The sequence below is a fragment of the Penicillium subrubescens genome (genome assembly GCF_028828155.1).
Source record: "Penicillium subrubescens strain IBT 31985 chromosome Unknown utg000011l_segment0_segment0, whole genome shotgun sequence".
In the NCBI taxonomy this organism is placed as follows: Eukaryota; Fungi; Ascomycota; class Eurotiomycetes; order Eurotiales; family Aspergillaceae; genus Penicillium; species Penicillium subrubescens.
Window position 1 is genome coordinate 461,667 of NW_026643161.1, and position 24,843 is coordinate 486,509.

General features: G+C 47.0%; 11 protein-coding genes across 11 annotated transcripts; 9 read left to right on the forward strand and 2 right to left on the reverse strand.

The window, feature by feature from the left end:
• On the reverse strand, positions 1-765 carry N7473_012531 (uncharacterized protein; the record flags this gene model as incomplete). The annotated part of the gene is made up of 2 exons (XM_057158470.1): positions 1-657; positions 715-765. 2 exons carry the CDS (start codon positions 763-765, stop codon positions 1-3), a joined length of 708 nt encoding a protein of 235 aa, XP_057002424.1.
• Positions 766-3,375: 2,610 nt separating this feature from the next.
• N7473_012532 (uncharacterized protein) lies at positions 3,376-5,945 on the forward strand (the record flags this gene model as incomplete). The annotated part of the gene is made up of 5 exons (XM_057158471.1): positions 3,376-4,396; positions 4,444-5,001; positions 5,069-5,481; positions 5,645-5,657; positions 5,731-5,945. 5 exons carry the CDS (start codon positions 3,376-3,378, stop codon positions 5,943-5,945), a joined length of 2,220 nt encoding a protein of 739 aa, XP_057002425.1.
• An 830-nt stretch (positions 5,946-6,775) lies between these two features.
• N7473_012533 (uncharacterized protein) lies at positions 6,776-7,094 on the forward strand (the record flags this gene model as incomplete). Its single annotated transcript, XM_057158472.1, has 2 exons — positions 6,776-7,028; positions 7,056-7,094. The coding sequence occupies exons 1-2, from the start codon at positions 6,837-6,839 to the stop codon at positions 7,092-7,094; spliced, it is 231 nt and encodes a 76-aa protein (XP_057002426.1). The 5' UTR covers positions 6,776-6,836.
• Positions 7,095-7,450: 356 nt separating this feature from the next.
• N7473_012534 (uncharacterized protein) lies at positions 7,451-7,894 on the forward strand (the record flags this gene model as incomplete). Its single annotated transcript, XM_057158473.1, has 2 exons — positions 7,451-7,609; positions 7,646-7,894. Coding segments are annotated over 2 exons (408 nt in total), but the record flags the coding sequence as incomplete, so codon positions are not given.
• An 18-nt stretch (positions 7,895-7,912) lies between these two features.
• Positions 7,913-8,223, forward strand: N7473_012535 (uncharacterized protein; the record flags this gene model as incomplete). The annotated part of the gene is made up of 2 exons (XM_057158474.1): positions 7,913-7,950; positions 7,995-8,223. 2 exons carry the CDS (start codon positions 7,913-7,915, stop codon positions 8,221-8,223), a joined length of 267 nt encoding a protein of 88 aa, XP_057002428.1.
• Positions 8,224-8,762: 539 nt separating this feature from the next.
• On the forward strand, positions 8,763-10,563 carry N7473_012536 (ferric reductase family protein; the record flags this gene model as incomplete). Its single annotated transcript, XM_057158475.1, has 4 exons — positions 8,763-8,836; positions 8,936-9,251; positions 9,311-10,403; positions 10,466-10,563. 4 exons carry the CDS (start codon positions 8,763-8,765, stop codon positions 10,561-10,563), a joined length of 1,581 nt encoding a protein of 526 aa, XP_057002429.1.
• Positions 10,564-11,030: 467 nt separating this feature from the next.
• N7473_012537 (uncharacterized protein) lies at positions 11,031-11,785 on the reverse strand (the record flags this gene model as incomplete). Its single annotated transcript, XM_057158476.1, has 4 exons — positions 11,031-11,048; positions 11,069-11,220; positions 11,334-11,433; positions 11,459-11,785. Coding segments are annotated over 4 exons (597 nt in total), but the record flags the coding sequence as incomplete, so codon positions are not given.
• A 672-nt stretch (positions 11,786-12,457) lies between these two features.
• N7473_012538 (DUF3723 domain-containing protein) lies at positions 12,458-15,500 on the forward strand (the record flags this gene model as incomplete). The annotated part of the gene is made up of 4 exons (XM_057158477.1): positions 12,458-12,899; positions 12,957-13,205; positions 13,297-13,636; positions 13,661-15,500. Coding segments are annotated over 4 exons (2,871 nt in total), but the record flags the coding sequence as incomplete, so codon positions are not given.
• A 2,781-nt stretch (positions 15,501-18,281) lies between these two features.
• On the forward strand, positions 18,282-19,360 carry N7473_012539 (uncharacterized protein; the record flags this gene model as incomplete). The annotated part of the gene is made up of 3 exons (XM_057158478.1): positions 18,282-18,405; positions 18,466-18,616; positions 18,664-19,360. The coding sequence occupies exons 1-3, from the start codon at positions 18,315-18,317 to the stop codon at positions 19,358-19,360; spliced, it is 939 nt and encodes a 312-aa protein (XP_057002432.1). The 5' UTR covers positions 18,282-18,314.
• A 437-nt stretch (positions 19,361-19,797) lies between these two features.
• On the forward strand, positions 19,798-20,637 carry N7473_012540 (uncharacterized protein; the record flags this gene model as incomplete). Its single annotated transcript, XM_057158479.1, has 1 exon — positions 19,798-20,637. One exon carries the CDS (start codon positions 19,798-19,800, stop codon positions 20,635-20,637), a length of 840 nt encoding a protein of 279 aa, XP_057002433.1.
• A 291-nt stretch (positions 20,638-20,928) lies between these two features.
• N7473_012541 (kinesin light chain) lies at positions 20,929-21,792 on the forward strand (the record flags this gene model as incomplete). The annotated part of the gene is made up of 1 exon (XM_057158480.1): positions 20,929-21,792. One exon carries the CDS (start codon positions 20,929-20,931, stop codon positions 21,790-21,792), a length of 864 nt encoding a protein of 287 aa, XP_057002434.1.
• Between the last annotated feature and the right edge of the window lie 3,051 nt (positions 21,793-24,843).

A 24,843-nucleotide genomic window follows, 5' to 3' on the forward strand; every position in this document is an offset into this window, starting at 1 on the left:
TTATGTACAAAATTCCTTGGCTTCTTGAGTAAAGGACAAAGGTCTTTCCGTGATGATCTCAACGCTTGACTGTTCCGACATACCCTTGCTTATCTCGTCTGGACTTAATCCACCTGGGTGATGCTGGCCGAAACTCGCCAATCGAAGCTCTTGCATTATCTCTAGAGGCCTAGATTTCAGCTCTCGTATCGCTTCTTCGCGCTCCCGAACGATGGATTCCAGACTTAAGATCAATTCTCGTTGGTGTTGATTTTCAAGCAAAAGATGACCGTTCAGCCCTTCACCATTGACCTGTTCGCGCTGGCGCTCTCCGGGGGCCAAGTGCTGCAGCAGATATTCAATGCTTAGAACCTGAGCGAGACGAGACTCGAGTTCCTGTACTTTCTCCTTTTCAAACCCTAAATCTCGGGCCATAACCCGACAGGCCTCTGCCATATGGGCCAATAAGGTCTCGAGCTGCGATCTTTGATACTGGAGTCCGCAAACCACCCTCTGTAACTGCAGGGTATAGGCACGGGAGCGTTGAAACTCTACCACATCACTATTGATTTTGAATTCCAACTGGTCTTGGTAGTGCTTTGATTGCTGCTCTTGGCGCAGTAGAGCTTCGATGCAGGTAAATATATTTTGGTCATCGTCCACAGCCTGTGTGCTCTTCTAAAAATAAGTTGTAAGGTTATTAATTGTAGACAATATAATGGTTTCCTGCTTTACCTGACGCGCCTCTTCTTCGGAGGGGAAGGCTCCCGTAAATCGGAGAGACATGTCCACATATAATAGCACCTTAGGCGATTTCCTTCGTTGTATTCGTCAATTTGAGAGGATACAGCGAGATCCATATACCCAGTATCCAACGTACCTTGGCCTTACTGTTCACAGGGACTAGGATACCATCTAGGTGTCGCTATTCTGACTCATAGTGCATGTTAGGTACTGGAAAACAGGTCTCGCAATACTAACCTGTCGCGCGGTCACCAGAATGGTGTCGCAGCTAGTGTAGAGGTAGGGCAAACGCCCAAGCTCTTAGAACCGATTGGATTTCCTTTCCGTTCCTTCAATTTCTTTTTCTTCCCTTTCCTTGACTTTCCTTTTCGGTCTTTTTTTCTCTCAAAAAAGGATAGAAGCGTAGATCCTAACAGTTGCTCTTGTTCGCTATTGGCTTTTTACTATACGCCTATAGCTTCCCTATATTTGTTAGGGCACCGTTTGCTAATGAGTCACCGCGTAGACAAACGTACATATCCATTTTACATTTTTTGTTCCTTGATTTGGAACACAGTAGGCCCACCCACGGGCAGAAACATAAGTGGTGCGGACATCTAGACGCAATAATTTGCTATTTATTGATAGCTCTATTGTTTGCACTAGCTCCATTTTCCGACTTAGATACAAGTTGCCCCCCTCTCCGGTGCTCGCTTTCGCTTGCGTCATCGGGTGCGATGAAAAAAGGTAGTCTAGCATCCAAGTAATACAATACAAACCCGTTCCCGGGTAGTAGGGCTGTGGCATAACTTCCTAAGCCCTTTATCCATCCAAGTGATCCGCAGTCTCTGCCTTATTTACAATGAGTCGGTATCCAATTAAGCGCCTTAAGCCTATCTCTGAGGACATAACACCGGCAGACCATCAAATCCTATGCCTTGGAGGGACTTCATCCAATCTCGAGAGACTACCTTCCCGATTGCAGCGTGCGAAGAGGTCTTCTCCCGATTTGAAGACCCGAATAGAGGACTTCGCATATAAAATGAGTTATCTCAAGGCAGAGCTTCAATGGCACAAAGAGACCAAACAAATTTTATTGCAGCTTCAGGAACGGATGTATGCTGTTTTCAATTCACTGGAAGACGCACTTTCTCAGGCTACAGCACGACTGCATGAATCAGAGCGGCAATACTTGGACCTCTGGCAGTCAGAATCAGGGAAAGTAGAGGGGGGTTACTTCTAGAACATGAAGGCTATAAGATCGTTGTTTGTTAAAATGGACTTTGGCTAGTTGAAATAGCCTACTAAGTTGTGGGAGATGTTAAGGATATAGTAAGGCAGTCATTTTTAGTTATATATATATCAAATGAATATGTCTTGGGTCTTTGGTTTCCTTACGCAAGTGTTACTCTAGCGGTGTGATATGTGTTGATTGATGGATAGCTATCTTTTGGGAAAATCACAAAAATCTCTCATCATATCCTTCTCACGCTTTACAATCTCTAACAAGTAACCATCCAGAGTTTTGAGCTTGAGATCGAGGCTTACCATCTTTTCGTTCACATCATCAAGCTGATAGTTCATGCCACCTAGCATGCTACCTAGCTGGTTTTCCATATTATCCACCTAATGAGCTATAGCGTTCACATGTTGCTCAATGCGGCCAATGGAGTTTGTACATACGTTTATCTTTGACTCCAATTCGTTCGCCGAATCGCCGTATTGGTGAATCGTGAATGTAAACTGCTCCATCTGGAGAAGTAAACGTTCAGCCGTTTGGGAAAAGTCAAACTTTGTTTCATTTAAGCCGGGCATCGGGATTGAAGAGTAACTTGCGTTCACGTGTGGTTAGAACAACAGCACCCATCTCAACAATCAGAGGGCAAAGGTTATCTTTGCTTACCCGTTGTGCTGAAAGGTTTTGACTGGATTTCTGCAGAGTCCCTCCGCCATATAGGCCTCTGATAGATCCTGATACGTATAAGATACGACATCAGGAAGTTGCAAGTCATCATCATGTAAGAGTTCATCAATATTCAGGACGGAGTTGTCTGTAACTGCACTTTCATTTTCATTAAGTTGTGGAAAGTACGACAGGATTTGACTGGTTGTCGATATTTCATGCATAGAAGGACAACGCATCGGGGCCTCGTAGGGGCCTGTGCTACCAGGAAAAGTCATGATTGAAGAATGTAAAAGCAACCTCTAGTTGCAGAGGCCATTTAATATGTCCCATCACTTGAGCGCACTCCGTACCAACAGGAGCCTGTGTTGGAAGTCCGTATTATTTGATTGGCCGCATAGTCAAACTAGATACTAAACTAGAACAGGCACTGTGGCAAGGATTTTCTAGTTGCCATTTGCCACCACCAATATTTATATTCATTCATAACAAAAGTACATTGACGTAGGACGAGCGATGAGTGGGTGAGAGTGGGTGAGAGTGGGTGAGAATAGGGTGAGCGTGGGGTAGGTAGATGTATTAGTGTCAGGGGGTTAAGAAGTGATCACCCTTTCACGGTGGCCTATAGTCACAGTATCGTAAGTCCAGATTCCATTATCACCCTAGCTATAAAACAATCCGTAAAATGAAGGGGTAAACTAGAGCTTAAATACATTGCCCATCACTCTCAATAAGAAAGAAAAGTGATTCCATTTCATGTGTCTCACACAATGCAGAATACGATAGATATCGGCTGGTTTGATATCGGTGTCCGAGAGGATTCCAGTTTAGCTGTCCTAGATCACGGTCGCCTGCCAAATGTGGTCAACCAGTTGCCTGACCCCCAAAACCAGTACCCATCGTTATGTGTCTTTCTGGGCAGGCAAACTAAAGATCACGCCCTTCAGCGGTTGTATAACCAGAACAATATCAAGAGACATGTTTCGAAATCAATGATCCAGCTTAGATACGATGTCGCCTCCTTCGAAAGTCGAGAGCCCGTTCTTTTGGCGGACGGTGACATTATGGAGGGGGAACGCTTCCATCCCAAATTGAAACTCGACGCTGGAATGGGTCAACCCGTGTCGTGGGATAACTATTCTGCGGGCAGACTGCTGCAAGTACTGTGGTCACGGCTTGTTTTTCTGTTCGCGGATATAGTATGTATTTTCATTGATGACACTTCAAATATGAGAATGGTCGAGGAGTTCCTGGTTAACTGCATGGAACTGGGTTCGGCATCTTCCCTACCTCGGACACTTTTGCCGAGATTGGTTGTTATATATAGGACTGGAGCCACAAATAAGAATCTTGAAAGATCATTCGACAGCGTGTTCTACGAGTATCTTCAAAAAAATAGGTACAAAGACTTGTCTGAACTGTTCTCCAAGGTTTCCTTCATTGGTCTACACAAGGGCGGTTTATCAGAAACGGCGAACTATCTGCGGATCAAAGCCTATATCACCGACGAAGTAACGGAAATATCTTTCCTTCGACAGGTACATCATGCTCGTCCAAATGCTACTCACTTTCAAGCGCTGTTCCAATCAGCGTTTCACCATACTCTCGACAACCGGAATGCTTTCGATGTGGTGAAAGCCACGCGAAGGGATCGCCCGGTATGTCCGAGCACGGAATCAAACCTCGTACACTATCTTGAGATCGCCGATCGCGCGCGCTTATCTTCGGATAAGTTAGCTCCATCTATTGCATCGGCCCTTTTCATGGATCATTACGTACTAGGAATGTTTGGTATATTAGGAATACTCTCTCTATGTTAATGAACCTAACAGTTGTAGCAACAAATCCCCGTGATGTTTTCGGATCCCTGTACCGCAAGATCCTGATTCAGGCGCATAGAAAAGTTCAAGAAACTTGGTCGGGCTTATGCCCAGAAGAACAGACAAATCTAATCGAGAGACATTTCTCTGAACAGTTCGACCTTTTCTCCGGAGGTTTGATAAACGTAGCAGACCTACGAAAACAGCAACTCGAATCTCAGAGCGGTCGACTAAGTTGTTTACGGAGTAATCTCATCTGTCTGTTCTGCCTCCTGCATAGCGCGCAACATGTTTTAGACTGCGGTCATACATTTTGCGATCGCTGTGCCCAGGTCTATGGCGAACCGGTGGCGGGGTTAGAGTACCAATTTACGGTCACAGGCTGTCTTTACTGCCTCTACCGAAAGCCTCTCATCGTAGATGTTCTTCCACCAACCATAAGCCCTTCTATCCTTGCACTCGATGGGGGAGGGGTCAGAGGCGTTATACCTTTGGAATACCTTCTTCTTGTGCAGGAGCATTTGCAGCCTTCGACCATCCACAATGTGGTGGACCTCGCTATCGGCACAAGCTCAGGTCAGTCAAAATCAAACTTTTACGACCCCAATTTATTGGCATAGCAAATCTGATTATAGGATACTAGGGGGGCTTATTGCTCTGGGATTGTTTGCAATGTTGTGGGATGTTGCAGAATGCTCCGAACGATTCAATACACTGGCGAACCAAATTTTCAGGCAGAGACGACGGTCGATTTTGCCCCCGCTGCTTTTCCACGTCTCGGGCTACAAGTCGCTACTAGGTGAACTGGTTAAATGGATTCAGTGGCTTCTACACGATAGTTGTTATGACTCTCAGGTCTTCGATGCCGCTCTGAAGAGCGCGTTTAGAGAAAATCGCCGTCTTTTTGGTGCTACACGGGAACGTCTTCCGGGTCATAGACGGTCCGGTCTGAAGGTGGGAGTAATTGCAACGAGTATTTCTAGGGACACAAGTGCATTTGTCATTGGGAATTTCAACATATCCGAGGACTCGAAGGACAAATATAGCAAGTTATACGTGACTATGTGATGTGCTTTTACTGACACTCCTAGGGCACCGTATAATACGCCCCGACGACATACGAAACGAGCCTAGCGTATGCAAAGCGTACGTTTTTCCCTATTACGTGGTTGGAGGCGAAACTACGCTAACAGGCAAAAACATAGTGGGCGTGCCACAGCAGCCGCTCCTTTGTAAGTTCATCCCATGCATTAGCTTCTCTTAGTTCACTAAATGATTGGTTCGCAAGCTTTTTTACCCCTGTAGATTTTGAGGGTGTTGGTTCCTTTCAGGATAGTGGATTGAAACACAACTTTGCTGGGGAGGTCGCGAGCCAGGTTTCTAACCAAATCTGGCCCCTGTTCATGGGATCCATACGGATGATATCGATAGGAACCGGAAAAGCCCCTTCAAATAAGCAGATCCCTCATTTTCGCCACGTCTTTCGTGACGGTTTTATTCGCAGGGGTTTCAACGCATAGATGTCTACAATGGACACAGACACCGAGTGGAAGAATTGGGTAGGGAGGCTGAGCGAGTCAGTCAGAGGTGACTGTCATCGCTTAGATGTCTCATTAGCAAATACACCACAGGCGATTGACGCAGTAGGGGCTATGAATGATTATCGTGACCTTATACTTCTCCAGCCCGGAAGCGCACGGATAGCCCGGGACGCAGCAACCACGTTGTTGATCTCTAGGTTCTTTCTCCAAATTAGCTCGTTACCAGAGCAAACAAATGTGCCGTTTTGGTGCCCCGGGTCAGTGCGTTGTAAAGGCCCAGCCCGAGAGATCATCCTTGCCTTAGAAAATCTTTACCCAGAAGGCCTTAGTTATGTCTCAGACGGCGGACTAATTGATGTATTCGGGGGGATGGACAGTCTATGTGCTTCATGTAGTTGTTACAATCATCCAATTTCGTTCTTGACTCGCCATTTGGACTATACTGTTAATGTCTACATACAGTCACAGACAAAGAAAAGGTAGAAAATATCTGGCTTTCCCGAAAGTGTGGCTACCTTTGCTTCGAGACAAGGTTTGCAGTCATCATTCGGCCACAGAGATCATAGTTCGCCATATCGCAAACCGTGCCCGGCCTGTGATGTTAACAAAAGTGTCACTAGAAACAAAAGAAGGGTCGCCGAATCCTGGCAATCCAGAGACCCCGGCTCTAGAAAACGCACCTAAGTTTGAGTCACGAATCAGATATGGATATTGAATAATCCCTGGAGCCTCCAGAGAATAGATTTTGAGTAGCCCATAAAATATAAATAATGGCTACTTCCTTTGTTGCCCATTCATATCAGATTCAAATTCTTATAGCCTAAGTCACATCTCTGCCAGGTTTCAAGTTCTGGGCTCGTTCAGTCTACGATGGGTGGCCCTGACTCGCAGAGAAACCCCCGCGTTACATTTCAAAAGAGATGCAGGACCCTTAAGGAGAAAGCTCACCAGCTTTCGGAAATTTGTGGCGCAGAAGTTTACCTGCTTATCGTTCACGACCGAGAGAATTATATCTACAATTCCTCCTACAACCCCTCATGGCCACCTAGGGATGAATTACTCGTAAGTTTCCCAGGAGTTCAATTATAGAGCTTTGCTAAGAATTCAACAGGAGACGCTTTACACTAAGCCAAGGCTAATCCGCAAAACTTTCGATGACATGAAAGGCATATATATCCCACCTCGCGAACCTCAAAGGCTCAAGGAGTATTTTGCCGCAAGGCATAAGCTATATGCTACTCTTGAGGATCTCCATAAAGCGGTGGAATTAAGGTATCTCGACATTCAGGATGAGACAAATAGCAGCAACGAGACAGAAATCTAAGTTTCATCGCATTTTATATATGATTCTATCATGTTACGCAATTAGGGTAGATTATGGCACGCTGATTCCTTCGACGTCGTATTGATCCCAATTATATAACGAGGACCTTTTAGTGCTTGCGTAAAATGGATTCAAGACGACTTCCACAGATATGACTTAGACTGTTTGGGCACCTGAGAAAGGTCTTGGCAGGGAATACAAAAAGAAAGCAGTATCCGCAAAGGTCTCACGTAGCAACGTCTTAACTATAGGTTCTACTTTCTCCCCCCGGGTTGATCCAGAAGGCGGGATATCATATGAGCCCTTGGAGACACGCTACGTTCGAATGATCCTCGAAGCCGACAAGGCACCATAGCAATATAATCTGCTAGCAAGTGGAGCTCATTGGGTTTTACTTACAGGTTATCTTGTAATTCCTGGCACGTTCACATCTCTTCAAAAATCAGACACCCTCCACAATACATTGTCAGATAACGAAGCGGGAGAAATTATCCTCAAGAGCATCCAAAATCCCCCACTACTTGCGCTAGCGAGTGTTTTCTTTGTCGTGGGATTGGCACTCCTGGGTCGGCTTTACTATAAGTATAGGAGCAACTATATATAGCTCATCAATCGTATATTCATGTATGTAACGAATGTCCTCTCCGCCCTGCCTTCTGTGTATTCTCTTATATTAGGATCCCTCACTGAGATTACACTACTAGGCCAACTCTTCTCAATTCATCCGCTAGTCTTCTAACCACCATGGTCAGCCTTTACACTGGGCATGGAGGTGACTGGTCAATTATGGCTCTTCTGACGGTGATTGTGTCCAGTCTTTCCGTTGCATCTTCATTTTTTTTATTGATAGTGTACAAGCTTGTCAAGCTTGAAGAGGTAAAGCGAGAGCACGATAAAATTCATAGTGCACGTCATGATTTCCTTCATTCTTAGATGCTGCAATGTTTCGCAAATGAAGATTCGTTCTGATCCAGACAGCCTTGTTTCTGTCAATTTGCCCGAGACTCGGAACTTTCTTGCATAATAAGACTTAAAAAAATCGAGATATCACTTTCAATTTTCTACAGTATAATTTGCCAATAGAAATTGTATCTAGTAGCGGGGATCAGATGTCAGAATAAAGCGGGTCGCTATGACCAACGAAACGTACGCCTGCAATCACCAAACCGTGCCCCTGTAGGCACCATATAAATTCCCGCAACCACCATAACGGATCCCTGCGACCACCATAACGGATCCCTGCGACCATCAGAACGGATCCCTGCGACTACGAAAACAGTTACTATCAAAGTCTGTGGGTCGACAGTTCAGGAGATAGATTATCTCTTACCGTCATAATATCCGCCATGACCCATTATGTTTTGCCTACTGGTTTCTGGATTGGTAAGAAGCATCTCGGCTCCCTAGATATTTAACGGTCTGTCCACCGATTCTCTCTAATTTTATGCATGCTGTGGTACAGTAAATTAACAATGGATACACTCGCTATCTACGCTATAACAGCAGGAAGCATACTCCTAGGCCTCGTCTTCATCAGACTTCTAAGGTCACTCACTTAGTGGAAGGGTCCTGTTCGTGTCTTTATTTATCGTCATATTATTTATCGCTATGTTGTTTCTCGCCACAGATTTTGGGGCCCTTAGAGCCCAATCGGAATAATTGAACATCTGATATATATCACGGTGAATTCCATCCTCGTTCTTTTCCGTGGAACCTCGATAGAAAATGTTGCACGACGCGCCGGTAGCCTATCTCTTATCAATATGGTACTACTCCTGGGAGCAGGCCACTTGAGCTACGCGGCCGATCTTCTGGGTGTTTCTTTAGCAAGATATCGCAAGATGCATCGAGCGGCGGGTTGGATGACAATAGGGCTGGCGGTGCTTCACGTCGGGGCCATTGGGTTTGACCTTAAGAGCTCATCCACTCAGTTAAGTACACGAGGTATATTCACCATCATTGTATGTGAAAATAAAACAGAAAAGGGTAGCTCTATATTCAAGTCTGATGAACATGATAGGCAGTTGCAAGCTTAGGAGCTCTTACGTTGATGTCACTTCCATTTGCGCGAAACATTTCCTATGAATTTTTTCTTAGATCGCACCAGGGCCTGACAATTGTGGCTGTATACGGACTTTGGAGACACATCCCAAAAAGAGAGCTGCTGCCATGGCTATACCTCATCATCGGTATAAGTGCTTTTGCTGCCACATCAGGCTTGTTCTTCGCCGGGTTGCTATATCGGAACGGAATTTTCTCGGGAAATAGATGCCCGAGGGCAATTTTATCAAGGCACGGACATAAATCCATTGAAACCTCTACAACCCCATTCAAAGTTCGACTACTCCTACCAAGGCCAATAAATGTGAAAGCTGGGCAGTATATCAACTTGTGGCTCCCTGCAGTGAGCTTTTGGTCATGGACACAAACTCACCCCTTCACGGTTATTTCGTGGTCACAGGAAAAGCAATCAGTCCTAGAGCTTCTGGTTCAGCCTCGCAAAGGTCTTACGGGAACAATTGGTCGCCAATTACGAACTATCGGCTCGGAGGGGTACTCCTCCATGGCCCTCTACAGCGGGCCTCATAGCCTCAGCGAGCGCGTTAACGACTACCAATACGTGCTGCTTGTTTCGAGCGACTCTAGGCTCTCGGCTGTCTTACCATACGCTAGGAAATTGATCCAAGGGTATAAAACATGTACTTTGCGTGTTCGTCGTGTACATCTTGTCTGGCAAGTTGAAAATCGTGGTAGGTCACTCAAAAGCGTTGAAGAAGAGCAGAACCCAACTAATAAAGTAGAAATTGCGGTCATAGCACAGGAGCATATCAATAATTTATTGAAAGAAGATATCCCAAATAATGGATACGTACGTAAGAGCTTACATAAACCGAAGGAATCGAATCTGACAAGCGAGCAGATACTAAGTGTGTCGATTTATATGGGAAAAAATCCGTCATTGCTTGAAAAATTGTCTTTTAGAAATCATAAGCGAGCTTGTTTTTACGAAGGAGCCCCTGACTACGAAGACATTGTCATAAGTGAACTTTCTGAAAAGAATCCTACGCAAGAACCGTCGTTACAAATTGATCGGGGTGAAATGCTTCTTCTAAGTGAGACAGCTCTCTCGTATACTTTTGATACGTATAAAGCTAATTTGAATTACTTCTACTAGCGTCCGCGTCTGGAGATATCCGTGATAGATTGCAGGAAATTGTGCGACGCCACTTGGATCAACGTTTGAACCTGATCAACCTTGAATATCAACCATAGTCTAGATAATACAGTAGTAAAGGGCAATCAAAGAAAACGTCCCACTTTCTAATATCCATGCACGTAGACACGGGGAGCTGAAGCTAGGAAAGCTAAGAAGGGTATCGAAGAAACTAAACACAGATTGTTTCAAAGTTAGCGTGGAACTTAATACAAATACTGGTTTTAAGATACAAGAACCAAAACCACACCTTATACGAAGACTAACAATAGACTACCTACCTATTTGTAGGATACAGCCAATACCAAACAGGTTCATTATACGACAGAACATCGGAATAATAAGAAACGATGGAAAGCAGTATATGGCAATCATAATAAATATGCACTCTAACGTGTCGAATTATTTTATAATGTGTAAGACCAAAATGTCTTGGTAGAATGAATAGCAAACCAAGCTAACCCGATAAGGGTCTCCTTACGAAAAGGTATCTCGCTGATCAGGGGGTGCTTAAGGCAAGAGAATATCAGAAGTACTCCTTGCGCTGGAAAAGAAGTGCCATACCTTCATAAGAGATTTCAATAAGCTAGCAGAAGTCGTGGAGGAGAGGAAAGTAACAGGAGGTGAATCAGAGGGCCAACGATCCATATTGTCAATACCAACAATGCCATCGTCCTTGGTGTAATTTTGTAACAGCTCCATCATAATACTACCCACTATATCTGTATGGTAAGGCTTTTCCTTGGTTCTTGCAGTACATCTTTCAAGACGGCCTAGATCTTCGTCAGCTTAAATCCAGCTAGGTCTACATAATAAGGGCCGGTGATACCAATCTTAATATAGCCATTAGTGTCCATCAAGATCCCGGAGGAGTCCAGAGACGCATGCTGTAGGCCCTGGGTTTCTATGTAGGAAAGGCCGTTCAAAATCTGTACATCCATCATTATTATATACATCGACCAGGGCCAGGGTCAGGGAGCCGACCTGGGTCATTATAGCATTCAGCTGTTCCTTATCTGGGTAGTGACGGCAAGCCACAATATGCCCGAGGGTCAGAGGCATAAAATCACCTATAATAAAAAGACCCTCAGTAGTAGCGAAGGAATCTGTTGTTGACGCAATATTTTCGTGCTCAGTGAATAGGAGTCTGTGAAGAAGCTCATCAAGTTCGTCGTCCCCAGGGAATGTCCTAAGGAAATAGAGCCGGTTAGGCCTGGATTTCTTTGCGACAACCACCGCTTGTCCGGCTAGGTCGCACTCGTAAATCTTTTCAAATGTATTCTATAGTGATTCGTGCTTGACTTTTTGGGCAGTTGATTTGTTAGATTTAGCTTTAGGGGAAGGTGTCTGATTATACGTAGTTTTCCGTTTCCTTAGGGGTGCCGTTAGATAGGTAGTTCGCTCATGACCACGTTCTTTGTTTATTTTTGTATTCTTGGTATGCCCGGGCCCTGAATCGTTGACCTGCCCATCAATAGCCTTGTCAAGGGGGATATTGAAGCATATGAATCTTCTCTCTTCATTGTCCATCAGTACTAGGGATAGAGTAGCAGGTAGTAAGGTTGGAAGAGACGGGTGAACCTAATTCAATTGAAGTCAGATGCAATTTCCAGCTTTATGAAATATCTGCTGCAGAAATAAGTAGAAGCTAAGGAAAACTAAGGGGAGCCACAACAGGCACTAGAACTCGTAGGGCTTCTCACCACGGTATTCATACAGGTACCGTAACGGATCCCTGCAGCCACAAAACGGATCCCTGCAAGCACCAAAACGGATCCCTGAGACCACCAATACCTTGATCAGATACCAACGAGACCATGTTTGATCGTACCCATAAAAGGTTCTTTAGTGCAGCCCTTATCAGCATTTGGAGCACGTCTATAAAATTCCCACGCTCAAGCTTACGAAGCCCTTTAATAGGAAACAGTCATATTACTATTCCTATATCGAAAGACCAATTTCGCAGAAACTCTCGTTATACGTCGTGCTTTTCTGACCGAAGATGAAGTCAAACAAGCTAACGAGCAGCGATTGAAGTACAAAGGCGCCGCCCGAGTTATGATTTCGGAGATCCATTTTAGGGGTCCAAGAAGCCAGTGGGTTGATCATAGAAACGTAGAAAGGCTCTGTAATATTTTCCAAAAGAGCGGTTACCGCCGGTTTGAGCTCGCCAACTACGTACCCGCCACCCTCTCACAGCAGGCGTTAGCGGACGCGCTGAAGAACGCTGATATCCACGCTTATTCGCTTTTAACGAGCTCTGGGAAAAGTATACCTACTTTAACATTTCCAAAAGGGCAGTTAAGAGGTCTTCATGGCCGTCACCGCTTGTATACTGCGTCTAAGGTATTAGCGCCCGCCGAGCGATGGTGGACGGTAGATCTCTTCTTGGACGGTATGTCTTCAACAAGAAATTGTTTATTTCTAAACTGATCGGATCTCCATTTAATAGACCTTAGTGTACCCCTAAGAACATCATTGATTGAGGAGTACGCTAACGAGAGGAAACCAACAGATAGCGAGATATATAGGAAAATCCGACAGTACGAAAGCGAGGGAAATAGTTTGCTTCGACGGAAGTGGTTGTCGCGCTTATCTGAGAACAACCAAAACCGAATAAAGCAGCTAAGCAAAGAGACCAATGAACAACTACGTGAAGGATTTGATAGGTTACTTGCCATTCCGGGTCTTTGGCTGGATGGTATGAAACTCAGCCTGCTCTATCGGCTTATTGCGATTAGGTCGATCGAGGTATATGTTCCAGATCCTGTACACTTTCAGTATTCTAACAGCTATCCAGGAAGTGCTCACATACCTTGATCACATTTTTGACACATACTTGTCTTTTGTCGACGGTGACCGAGCTGCTCTCACACGCATTGATCCTGAGACTGTGCTGCAATTACAATCAAAGGCTCCTGGAAACTGCAAGACCGATGCAAACAAAATCAAGGGACTCATACTTGGCCGGCAAATATTTTCTTCCTTTGATGAATCCCAACGCAAAGAAATTTGGAGACGTATTAAGCATTTCGATAGGATTATACTATCTCTATATACGTTCTGGAAAGATTTCTACTTTTTCGAACGCTACGCACATTGCATAAAACGGCTTTTCGGCGCCCCGAAAGGGTCTATATAGAATACTATAAAGAGAAATTTTGTGAATGCACCAGACAGTCAAGATTGTTTAGTACAAACTTCCGAGTTCGCGTATCGTCGACAGGCTACCAACAGTATTAATAGTCTCGATATCGGATATCGGCAGCTGTGGTTGTACGCAATACGACATTATGAGTCGATGCCGCCACCCGCTAGGAACGATAAGGAGCTATTGACCAAGTCAGAACGCGGAGAGCTTGATGAGCGTGTACTTTTTGAAATAGCCGGACTAGCCCGCCGGCTTAGCTTTTGGTCCAAGGAGATCAAACAATTACTCCAAAGGTCACCTGACCGTTTGATTACACGTAATACTCTGCTCCGAGCCCGAAAGCCGGATCATTTTCACTACGAACCTGAACAATTCGAGACTCTTGTTGATTGTGTAGTTGAGTGTTTCTCGGCAGCTGTTGAACACAGAGAAACAACTTGCGAGATCCTTGCAGACACTAGGGTGTCTTCTCGAGCGAGAAGTGGCTTCCCACAGAACAAAACCCATGCACAAGATACTCCACACCTTTTCTTCGATTATGTACATGCCGAAACGCCATTTCCTCCCCTAACGACCTTGTTTGTTCGGCGCTGTATTTATTTCGCCTACTTTAGAAGACGTTCGTCTTCAAAATCAACAGCGGAAAGCTTACCACACAGTATAACTACGCGAGATATATCCCCACTCTTCGTCAATGAAAGCGACTCGCCGGATCCAGCTCCCGACGTACAACCAGGAGAGGTCAACCCGTCGTGGTCAGTCCAGGAGAACTACCAAGAGGAAACAGATAACCTAGTAGCCCTTGCTGACCCCATAGACGGCATTGAGAACGAGCACGTGAGTATTGAAAGCTCCGTAGCTGCCGAAGATCAAAATGACTCTGCAGAGGCGCTGGAAGGCCAAGAGGCAGATAAGGTTTCCCCAAGGCTATTGCTCGATCCTCTCGATTTAAGGTCTCCCATCGCTTCCCAACATAAGAGTAGCGATGCACATACTAGCCATTCTCAAAGCCCAGGACAACTTTCAACCCCCGAAGAGAGTGCTTCGGAACACGAAGATCCAGAGCAGGGGGACCTAAATCCTGCTAGAATTTACTCTCCCTCTGTGTATTCTGTGCGAAGGAGAAGTAGCATTGTCGAAGACAGAGACATCGAGGCACAACGCAGATTCGACGAAAATTTAATGCGGGCACTTCAGGAACGAGAGAGACTTGATGAAGATTGGGAACGAGAACGATTGGAGCAAGAATATCAAGCATTGCTTTCGGATACTGGACAAAATCAATCTCATGTGGCTGCCTTAGGGGCGATAGAAGAGGAAGTGAATTCCTTTGAAGATCCTGCTAGACAGAGGGATAAGGCTGTGTCTAATGCGAATCTCGACCAGGCAAGAGCCGCAATGACTGATATGGATACTCCATCACATACCAGGGAACAGCCGATCCATTATGAGCCGCCTCGTCCTGCAGCTGTTCATTCAAGTGCAGTTATTAATTTCAAATTCATGTCTTTCGAGCGTGATCAATTCCGAGTGGCTGATATTATCCGGGTGGAACCCTCAGACAGTAAAGCTGTAGAACGATCTGCTATAAAATACATGCGGAAAGGTTTTGCGCTCTATAACCATCTTCAACACAGTGTCAGTCCTGCTATGTGCTTTCGCGCAGGAACTACGGACAGTATTAATACTATTTTTATGTTTTCAACTGAAGAGGAGAGAAAACTTATAGATCAAAAGCAACTTATAGGAGCCACGGCTCTACTGCCACGGCTCCCAGACAAGCCAGAAAGGCCTTTGAAAAGAAGACAGCTCGAACAGCTAGAAGAGGTTGAGGAGGAGCTGTAGGCTGCGGTCGTTTTTTTTCCGACCAGTGTCTGTGACTGATTTTCTAGAAGGATATACAATATAAGAATAGTTTCCTTGACCGTCTATCGGTTTAAGAGTATAGACGTAACTTGAAGAAGTTCCCAGGAGCGATACAATACCAGGAATCCCATCCCGTGACGGGGCTTGTCTCGTGTAGGCATTCTTAAGACTAAGGTGTCGAGAATTATCTCATGAGACAAGTCTCCTATGATTGGATTCTTGCGATGCCAAAACTCCTGGGAAACTAAGTTATATAACGATCCTCCTAAGAAGGCACCATTCTTGAGAATCCAGTCCCGTGACAAAACTCGTACTATGAGAACCTGCTCATATTACAAAAGTTCCTGAGACTTGAAATATCTCAAGAAAGCGCTCTGGTATAGTCCAATCTAATAAGAACGCTGTTCCATATTCAAGTAGATCCCAAGACAAGCTACAAAAGACAAGTAGCGCTCATCTTGAAGAACAGGCGAGATTGTGAGAGATATTCCAACAAGAAGAGTCGAACAACATATACTACTCTAGGCAGAAGACTTGGCCTTCCGATGATACCATCGTTTTTCGTTTTGGCAACAATACAGTACGATATATATGCCGCCCTGGGATATCGATACCACTTTTCCGCTCAAGGCACTGTAGATAAAGTTTCTCATACGGAGTTATTAGCTGAGAGAACCGCAAGAGTTCGCGGTGGCGATTTTTCGATTTGTGATACGAGTAAATAGTTCAGGAAAGAGCAGTCTTGATTTTCCAGATAAGTACAGTAGAATTCGAAAACAGATTCCCCTCCGAAGAGACACGCTTTCTTTCCCAGCGCCCCCACTTCCCTTGCACTAGGCTTGATTTGGTCAGTAAAAGTCCCACTAGCTCTTCTAAATATATCTCTGGTAGATCTGTAACGTTACCGTAATTACAGGTTCTGGTATCAGGTACCTCTCTCACCCTAGTCGCGCGACCTTGGCCCTAAACTCATCCGGGCAACAGCCACCCGACAATCTGCCGCACATAAGCCACGCACAGACATAGCTTTACTTGTGCGGCGAGCAGACCAACGGGAATCCATCTACAATTACACAGGTCGCCGAGAGCACCAAAACGAATCCTTGCAACCACCATATCGGATCCCTGCAGTCGCCGACAAGACCTATTCTATTTCGCCCACTGATGTCTGGATTCTTATGAAGAAGAATCTCGGTTGTATTTCTATATCTTTAACAGTTTGTCTGCCGAACTGATCGAATTTAAGGATGAACCATTCATATTCTTTAAGATTAATATTACTAGCTTTGAGATATAATATCCCTTTTTAACATGCCAAATCTCGGGAAAATCCCACGAGAAGTTTTCGATCTCATCGCGGATGCACTGCTCCCCAATTCTACCAAGAATATGGCTGATGCTCTCCTTTATAGTGAGAAACAAGAAAACATTTTATGGAGGGTGATATTCAAGAGCGATGAATGGATTGATAAGGCGTTGGAAGTAGAGGCTTGCCCTTGCCTTATTGGTCCAACCTTGGACATGATTGGGAAGCCTGATTACAATGGACCTCGGCGTCATTATGTTCTTTTGTCAATCAACGATTGGAATGGTGATTTACAATATTTCCAGCATCTGCTATTCGAGTCCCTCAGAGAAGGATATTGCTACAACAAAGCAAAGCACAAAGTCATTCTACCCGAAACCACTTTTACAAATCCTGATAAGACGCGCACGATAAAGATACCGGAAATTGTGCTTCATATAAACGATGTCATATTTTCTTATGAGTTGATCGAGCTTAAGAAAAGCGTCACACGGAGACTTTTCAAACCAAGCACTGTGCAGACGCAGTATTCTTTTGCCACCCACAAGAAGATTCGCGTCATACAGCGCCCTGACATTTTTGGGACCAGGAAAACTATTTCCAAAAGACGTCATCTGAGCCCGATTTGCGGCATGTACCTTTTATGCAACGGGAAAAGATGGCAAACCATTTTGAAGGATCCCGAATGTCCTCGCGTGTCACCGGTGTTCACTGCTGGCCGTACGGGTGACATAATCTGCTGGGAAGTGCTCTAGACTTAAATATGTGACTGTGTGCCGCAATCGAAACAGGCGTTTGGAAGCCGTTGAAATTTTGCTTCCCTTGACGGAAGGTAGAGTTGTAAACCAGAATCAGATAAAGGACTAGAAATTGGGTTCGAAAGCAGATTATCACCAGACCATCACAAACCGTTTCTCGGTCTTCCCACATTAATAGGTACTGTACAGTACATAGCAGCTACAGTACGTTGCGAAACCGGTGCAACGGCCTCCACTCTTCCAGTGATTCTCTAAACCTACCGCCAAGAGAGACTAGGACATATTAGGAATAGCACCGGAATATCGATATTCCTGTACCAGTCTCGATACAATTATTTACTTTCATTAAATACGGTGCCTTGTCTCGTAACTGTATTGGCGACCCAAGGGAACTAGAATTTTCTATAGAAATGCAAACATGTCAAACACTAGATCTAGGGATTGCCTCGAGAACCTAGCAACCTGACACTTCCCTCCGCCACTCCTATTGTTTCAGCTTTAACTTCCCACTGGATGTGAGACCTTCTGGGTGGGGTCAGTGCCCGCATCAATTTTTGGTGTCAACCTTAACGCTGGTCATGCAAACGAGGCAAAGAGGCGCGGATATTTCTTGGCTTAGCGATTTGGAGTCACATGATGAGGCTGAGGAGTGCCCCTCTTTCAGCTTGTGGGAGTCCAGGAAGAATACTTACCACAAACCACACACGAGGCACTTTACAGTACTTCATCATGACATCGATATCATTTGGGGACAAAAATCGTGGACTCCAGGTTGGACATAGCAGTGGCTCGATCCACGCTGAAATTCATCTGCCTCAGGGTTAGATAGAAAACCCGACCAAGATCAAGGCCGCCTTACTAATAGCCGCTGCTCCTTTAGAGCGACCAGAAACTCCGCCGAACCCTTTATCAATCATCCCATTCCCACGCGATCCAGACTTTGTCTGTCGTAGGACTCTGCTTCAGTCGATTCACGAGAAAAGCTCGATCCTACGGTCGAGAATAGCCCTGGTCGGCCTAGGTGGTGTCGGGTAAGTGTGAGGCGACCAGTTCCTGGCCCGCGGCTCACCAGTGAAAGGAAATCGCACCTTGCCATCGAATACTCGTATCAGATCCGATCAGAATCACCAGAGACATGGGTTTTCTGGATCCACGCAAGCAATGTGGCCCGGTTTGAGCAAAGTTTCCGGGACATCGCTGAGCAGCTAAAGATCCCTACTCGTCAGGATCCCAAGGCCAACATATTTAAACTGGTCGAAAACTGGTTGCGGGATGAGAATAAGGGGAAATGGATTTGTATCCTTGATAATGCGGATGATGATAAGTTCCTTTGTTCGCTTCCGGCAGCAGGGAAAGGGGCTTCAATGAAGGAGCCACTAAACGCCTCAACGAAACCTCTTTTAGAATACGTTCCTAGATGCCAGAATGGATCTATAATTATCACTAGTCGAAGCAGAGAGGCTGCGCTCAGGATGGTTAAGCATAAGGACCTTATTGAAGTTGAACCGATGGTACGGTCTGAGGCACTGGAGCTTCTTCAGAAGACGCTTGATCAACCCGAGGAAAGCCAAGAGAGCCAACACTTAGTGGAAGAACTGGAGTTTATGCCGCTTGCAATAGCTCAGGCCGCGCGCTATATTCGAAATCGGGCGCCTCGCTATTCAGTATCACAATACCTAAGAGACTTTCAGAAGAGTGATAACGAAGCGATAAAACTTCTCAAAAAGAGGCAGGTCAACTTGACCGGGATTGGGAAGCAAAGAACTCAATTCTAGTGACTTGGCAAATATCATTCGACTATATTCGCGACGAAAAGCCATCTGCAGCGGAACTACTTTCTCTTATGAGCTTTTTCGATCGGTAAGAGATACCCGAGAGCGTTATCCGCCAGCCGCTGGCTGTCTGCACCTCAAGGACAGAACTCTTCGACGACTCTAGTGACGGGGAAATATCTGAATCCGACGGAAGTCCGGACTTTGAAGATGATGTCACAACTTTACGGAATTACTTATTTATATCTATTAGCGAGAATGGCACTTCCTTTGCTATGCATCGACTAGTGCAACTGACTACGCGTGCGTGGCTGAAATCTTATGGAGAAACAGAACGGTGGAAGGAAATTTTTATCGCTAATATGTACGGAGAGTTCCCTACGGGTCGGTATGAAAATTGGGGGAAGTGCCGGTCTCTCTATCCTCACGTTCGGTCAGCGATGTCTCAACGGCCAGAATCCCGAGAGTCTCTCTTGCGATGGGCCACGCTGCTTTATAGAGGTGCATGGTACGCGTCAGAAAGCGGCAATATTGCGGATGTAAGGGAAATGGCATCGAAATCGCATAAGTATAGAGTCAAATTGCTAGGTGCGAAGGATGACGAGGCCCTTGCGAGTGCTGCAATGTTGGCCGAAGCCTATTTACGAGAGGGCCGATGGGAGGAGTCGGAACAGCTCTTCGTGCAGGTCATTGAGGCGAGCAAGATAAAGCTCGGCGTGGACCATCCCGACACGCTGACCAGTATGGCCAACCTGGCATCGACGTATAGGAACCAGGGCCGATGGGAGGAGGCGGAACAGCTCTTCGTGCAGGTCATTGAGGCGAGCAAGACGAAACTCGGCGTGGACCATCCCGACACGCTGACCAGTATGGCCAACCTGGCATCAACGTATAGGAACCAGGGCCGATGGGAGGAGGCGGAACAGCTCTTGTTGCAGGTTATAGAGGCGAGCAAGATGAAGCTCAGCGTGGACTATCCCAACACGCTAACGAGTATAGCCAACCTAGCATCGACGTATAGGAACCAGGGCCGATGGGAGGAGGCAGAACAGCTCTTCGTGCAGGTTATTGAGGCGAGCAAGATAAAGCTTGGCGTGGACCATCCCGACACGCTAAGGAGTATGGCCAACCTGGCATCGACGTATTGGAACCAGGGCCGATGGGAGGAGGCGGAACCGCTCGAGGTGCAGGTCATGGAGACTCGCAAGACGAAGCTTGGCGTGGACCATCCCGACACGCTGAGGAGTATTACCAACCTAGCGGCGACTTATTGGAACTAGGGCCGATGGGAGGAGGCGGAACAGCTCGAGGTGCAGGTCATGGAGACTCGCAAGACGAAGCTCGGCGTGGACCATCCCGACACGCTGACGAGTATGTCCAACCTGGCATCAACGTATTTGAACTAGGGCCGATGGGAGGAGGCAGAACAGCTCTTCGTGCAGGTTGTTGACGCGAGCAAGATGAAGCTCGGCGTGGACCATCCCAACACGCTGGCGAGTGTGTCCAACCTAGCATCGACGTATAAGAACTAGGGCCGTTGGGAGGAGGCGGAACAGCTCGACGTGCAGGTCATGGATGCAAGCAAGACGAAGCTCGGCGTGGACCATCCCGACACGCTGACGAGTATGTCCAACCTGGCATCGACGTATAGGAACCGGGGCCGATGGGAGGAGGCGGAACAGCTCTTGTTGCAGGTCATAGAGACTCGCAAGACGAAGCTCGGCGTGGACCATCCCAACACGCTGACGAGTATGTCCAACCTAGCATCGACGTATTGGAACCAGGGCCGATGGGAGGAGGCAGAACAGCTCTTCGTGCAGGTCATTGAGGCGAGCAAGACGAAACTCGGCGTGGACTATCCCGACACGCTGACCAGTATGGCTAACCTGGCATCAACGTATTGGAACCAGGGCCGATGGGAGGAGGGGGAACAGCTCGAGGTGCAGGTCATTAAGGCGAGCAAGATAAAGCTTGGCGTGGACCATCCCGACACGCTGACGAGTATGGCCAACCTGGCATCGACGTATAGGAACCAGGGCCGATGGGAGGAGGCGGAACAGCTCGAGGTGCAGGTCATGGAGACTCGCAAGACGAAGCTCGGCGTGGACCATCCCGACACGCTGACGAGTATGGCCAACCTAGCGGTGACGTATTGGAATCAGGGCCGATGGGAGGAGGCGGAACAGCTCGAGGTGCAGGTCATGGAGACTCGCAAGACGAAGCTCGGCGTGGACCATCCCGACACGCTGATGAGTATGGCCAATCTCGCTTTTACCTGGAAATCTTCAGGCTATAATACCCAAGCCCTCGAGTTACTACGAGATTGCCTGGCCAAGCAGAAGCAAATACTTGGGCTCAATCATTACGGTACCATATCCAGTTCTCAAACTTTACTGGAGTGGGAAACAGAGATGTTGGATATTGGTAGTAGATGAGGAAGGTACTTGAATATAGAATATACTATTTTCCCTTCACAGTGGAGCTAGCGTAGTGGCGTAATTTCATAAAATAATTTTGGAATTATAACGGAACACTTGAGATAAAACAATGCCATCTTGCGCATACGCAGGCAGAATGTGATAACGCTGATCACGATGGAACTTCGATACTTGAACAGGCGCGGTACCAAGTGGGGACCAACCCGTTCGCCTGAACCCTCTCCTTTTATCACAGCCAGATTCATCGACGTAGACAAGGTGGTAGGACTTGAAGTCTGAAATAAAATGATGGTATTCGTCCCGGAGATCAAGGTTGCATTCTCGGGCTCTGACCTGATCAGTCTTTTTCGACCAGCCTTTGGACTTAAGGGCGCGACTGATGCTCGTTTTCGTTGCTTGAAGTGCGAATTCGTCCCACAGAAAACAGCCATTTCGTCCAAATATAGGGCAGGCTTCTCAATCAGATGGTCGCACAAAGCGTTGAGCATGACTGGAGTGATATTACGGGGTCGTCCGCCTTTAATTGGCGGTACTTGACGCTGCCAAACATTCTTATATTGGACGAGAGTCTCGAGATGGTGCTCTTGTTGCAACCAGCGGCCTGTGCCATCTGAGTTATAGATAGTTCGCCACTGTGGATCATGTCAGAGATAAGCTCATGCTTAGAAGGAGCTAGGTTTGGAGCCATCGTTGGTTGGACCACTCGTGATTGATTGTGAAACGGTGCCTCCCGAGGAAGGCTGTATCAGAGGAGGGGCATCGAGGTATCAGATGTATTGAATTTACAAGTGAATACATGCCTGAAAATATTACATAATCTACGTACGAACGCATACGCACGCCACTCCCGGAAGAACTCCAAATCTAGACTAGTGTGCCTTGGCGGTGGGGCAAGAGAAACACTTGAAGAGTGTAGGCTGTTGCACCGGTTTCGGGACGTACTGTACACTAACAGCCCCTGGCGAGCACGCCAGGTAACTGCTCTCGTCAAGCAGTTAGGACGATGGATTTCTACCTTCTCGTGGTGTCCGGTGTCAGTACCCTCTCATTTCGTGGACGGGAAGCCAAAAGAATCCGCGTGGGGTGAATAGGGGTCGGGCCGCAGAGTTTTCCGTGGTTGACGACACCCCATCCACCCCACACAAACCAGAGGAAAACGGGTTATGAAAACCATCCGACGACTGCCTACTCGACTCGTACTCGAGACCGAAGCTGGACTTGTTCTCCAGTGGTTGTGGTATCGCCTAGGCAGGAGACAGGACACCTCTGAGCTTGAACACCCTCTGAGATCGCGAGACGCCCTACGAACTTGAACGAGGAAAACAACGAAGACAGCACACGAAAGACGAGACGAACAAATGGAAACACACAACATGGCGTTGAGCGGCGAGGGGGAATACAACTGGCGGCGCAGCAGACTGAATAGATCGATCGGGAGCTCCATGGAATGGCCTGGGTCGGAACCTCGTTAAAGCGAAGCTACGGGCAACTCTGATCTGGACAGCCCGTGGCTTCTTCCAAGCGGGGTGTACAGTCTGGCGACGACCCTCGACGGACTCGTTAAGGCACAGCCACGGGTGTTCGAGAGGGCTGCAAAGCCAGGGACACAGGCTTGGTTAGTGAAGGACAGCGAGGGTATCCTGCAGGGCCAATGGGGATACTACTAGCAGCCTTTGCGAGACACGGTCGGCCGGCAGAGAGAGATCTCGGCTGGTAACGCGAAGCAGGGAGACTTCTCCTTGTGGGGCGTGGCACATAATGGCAGTGACGGACGAGTCGAGAGGACCCGACGAGACTGTCTATGTGGCCCGAGAGGACGGACGCGCGTGTCGGTGTGCAAATAGACAGAAACAGCTACCTCACTCGCACTGAGGACCTGAAATTAACCAGCCAAAGTGGTGTCGTCCTAGTGGGGCAGGTCCGGCCTGTCTTACTATCTCACTCGCACTGAGAACCTGCGGCTGGGCGATAGATGTGATGTCGTTCTAGCTGAAATGCTGATGATGCATGCTTAAGGAGCAAACCTGGAGACACCTGGGGTGAGAGGTTTTTGCCGGGACCTCAATATCTGGAGGGCGTCCATCGAAAGATGCGCGTGCTGAAAACCAGGGCAGTGGCCTGAACAAGCGGGCCTGGTGAAGCTGCTTTACATCAGTTCCAAGAACTCGTTAAGTCTTTGCCACGGGCAATCTTGGCTGTGTAGTCATGTCTCTTGGCCACCACCTCCACACTTGCCTACCTCGAGGCACTGCGACCTTTGGCCCCTTAATGACCCAGGAAAAAGCACTACAATAGACCAGACTGTGTCAGACCGACCGGACATGCTCATTAAATGCCACCTTTACCACGAAAACTATGGGTCTGACCACCGAGCAACGTACTCGGAGTGGAGCCTCCGACCCTACCGCAAGCCCACCACAAAATTGAGGAAAGCATACGAACGAGCCGATTGGGATAGGATTGGGGCTGAAGTTCTTCTACGGATGGGCCCATGGAAAGAGATCAAAACGAGACCGGCCCTAGATGAGGCAGTAGAAAGGCTCACGGAAATCACGATATCGGCTGTGGAGAACCACACCCCGAATCGACGACTAAGCCCCTACTCTAAACGCTGGTTCACCCCAGACCTGAAAGCCCAACAATCCGAAGTTAACCACGTCCGCCGGAAATGGCAAGAGAGCTGCGCGGAGCATGGGCGTCATCATACACAGTCGGAGACCCTCTTTGAAGAGATGCAAGAAAAACGTCGGACCTGGACCCGTACTATCGAAAAGGCCAAAAGGTTGTACTGGAAACAGTTCCTGGACGGTGCGGGAGAAGGAAAACTGTGGAAGGCCGCTACCTATATGAAACCGCGAGAAACCTGGGGGGGCATCCCTGCCCTGCAGGTCGAGTCCAACGAGCTAGCCGAGAACGAGGAAAAGGCCCAAGCGTTTCTTGACACCTTCTTCCCCAAGATGAACGAGCCCGACGAAGACCCACCAGTCCAGGTACCCCCGGAGCTACCGTGGCCACCGATCACGGAACTAGAAATCCATCGAGCCCTCA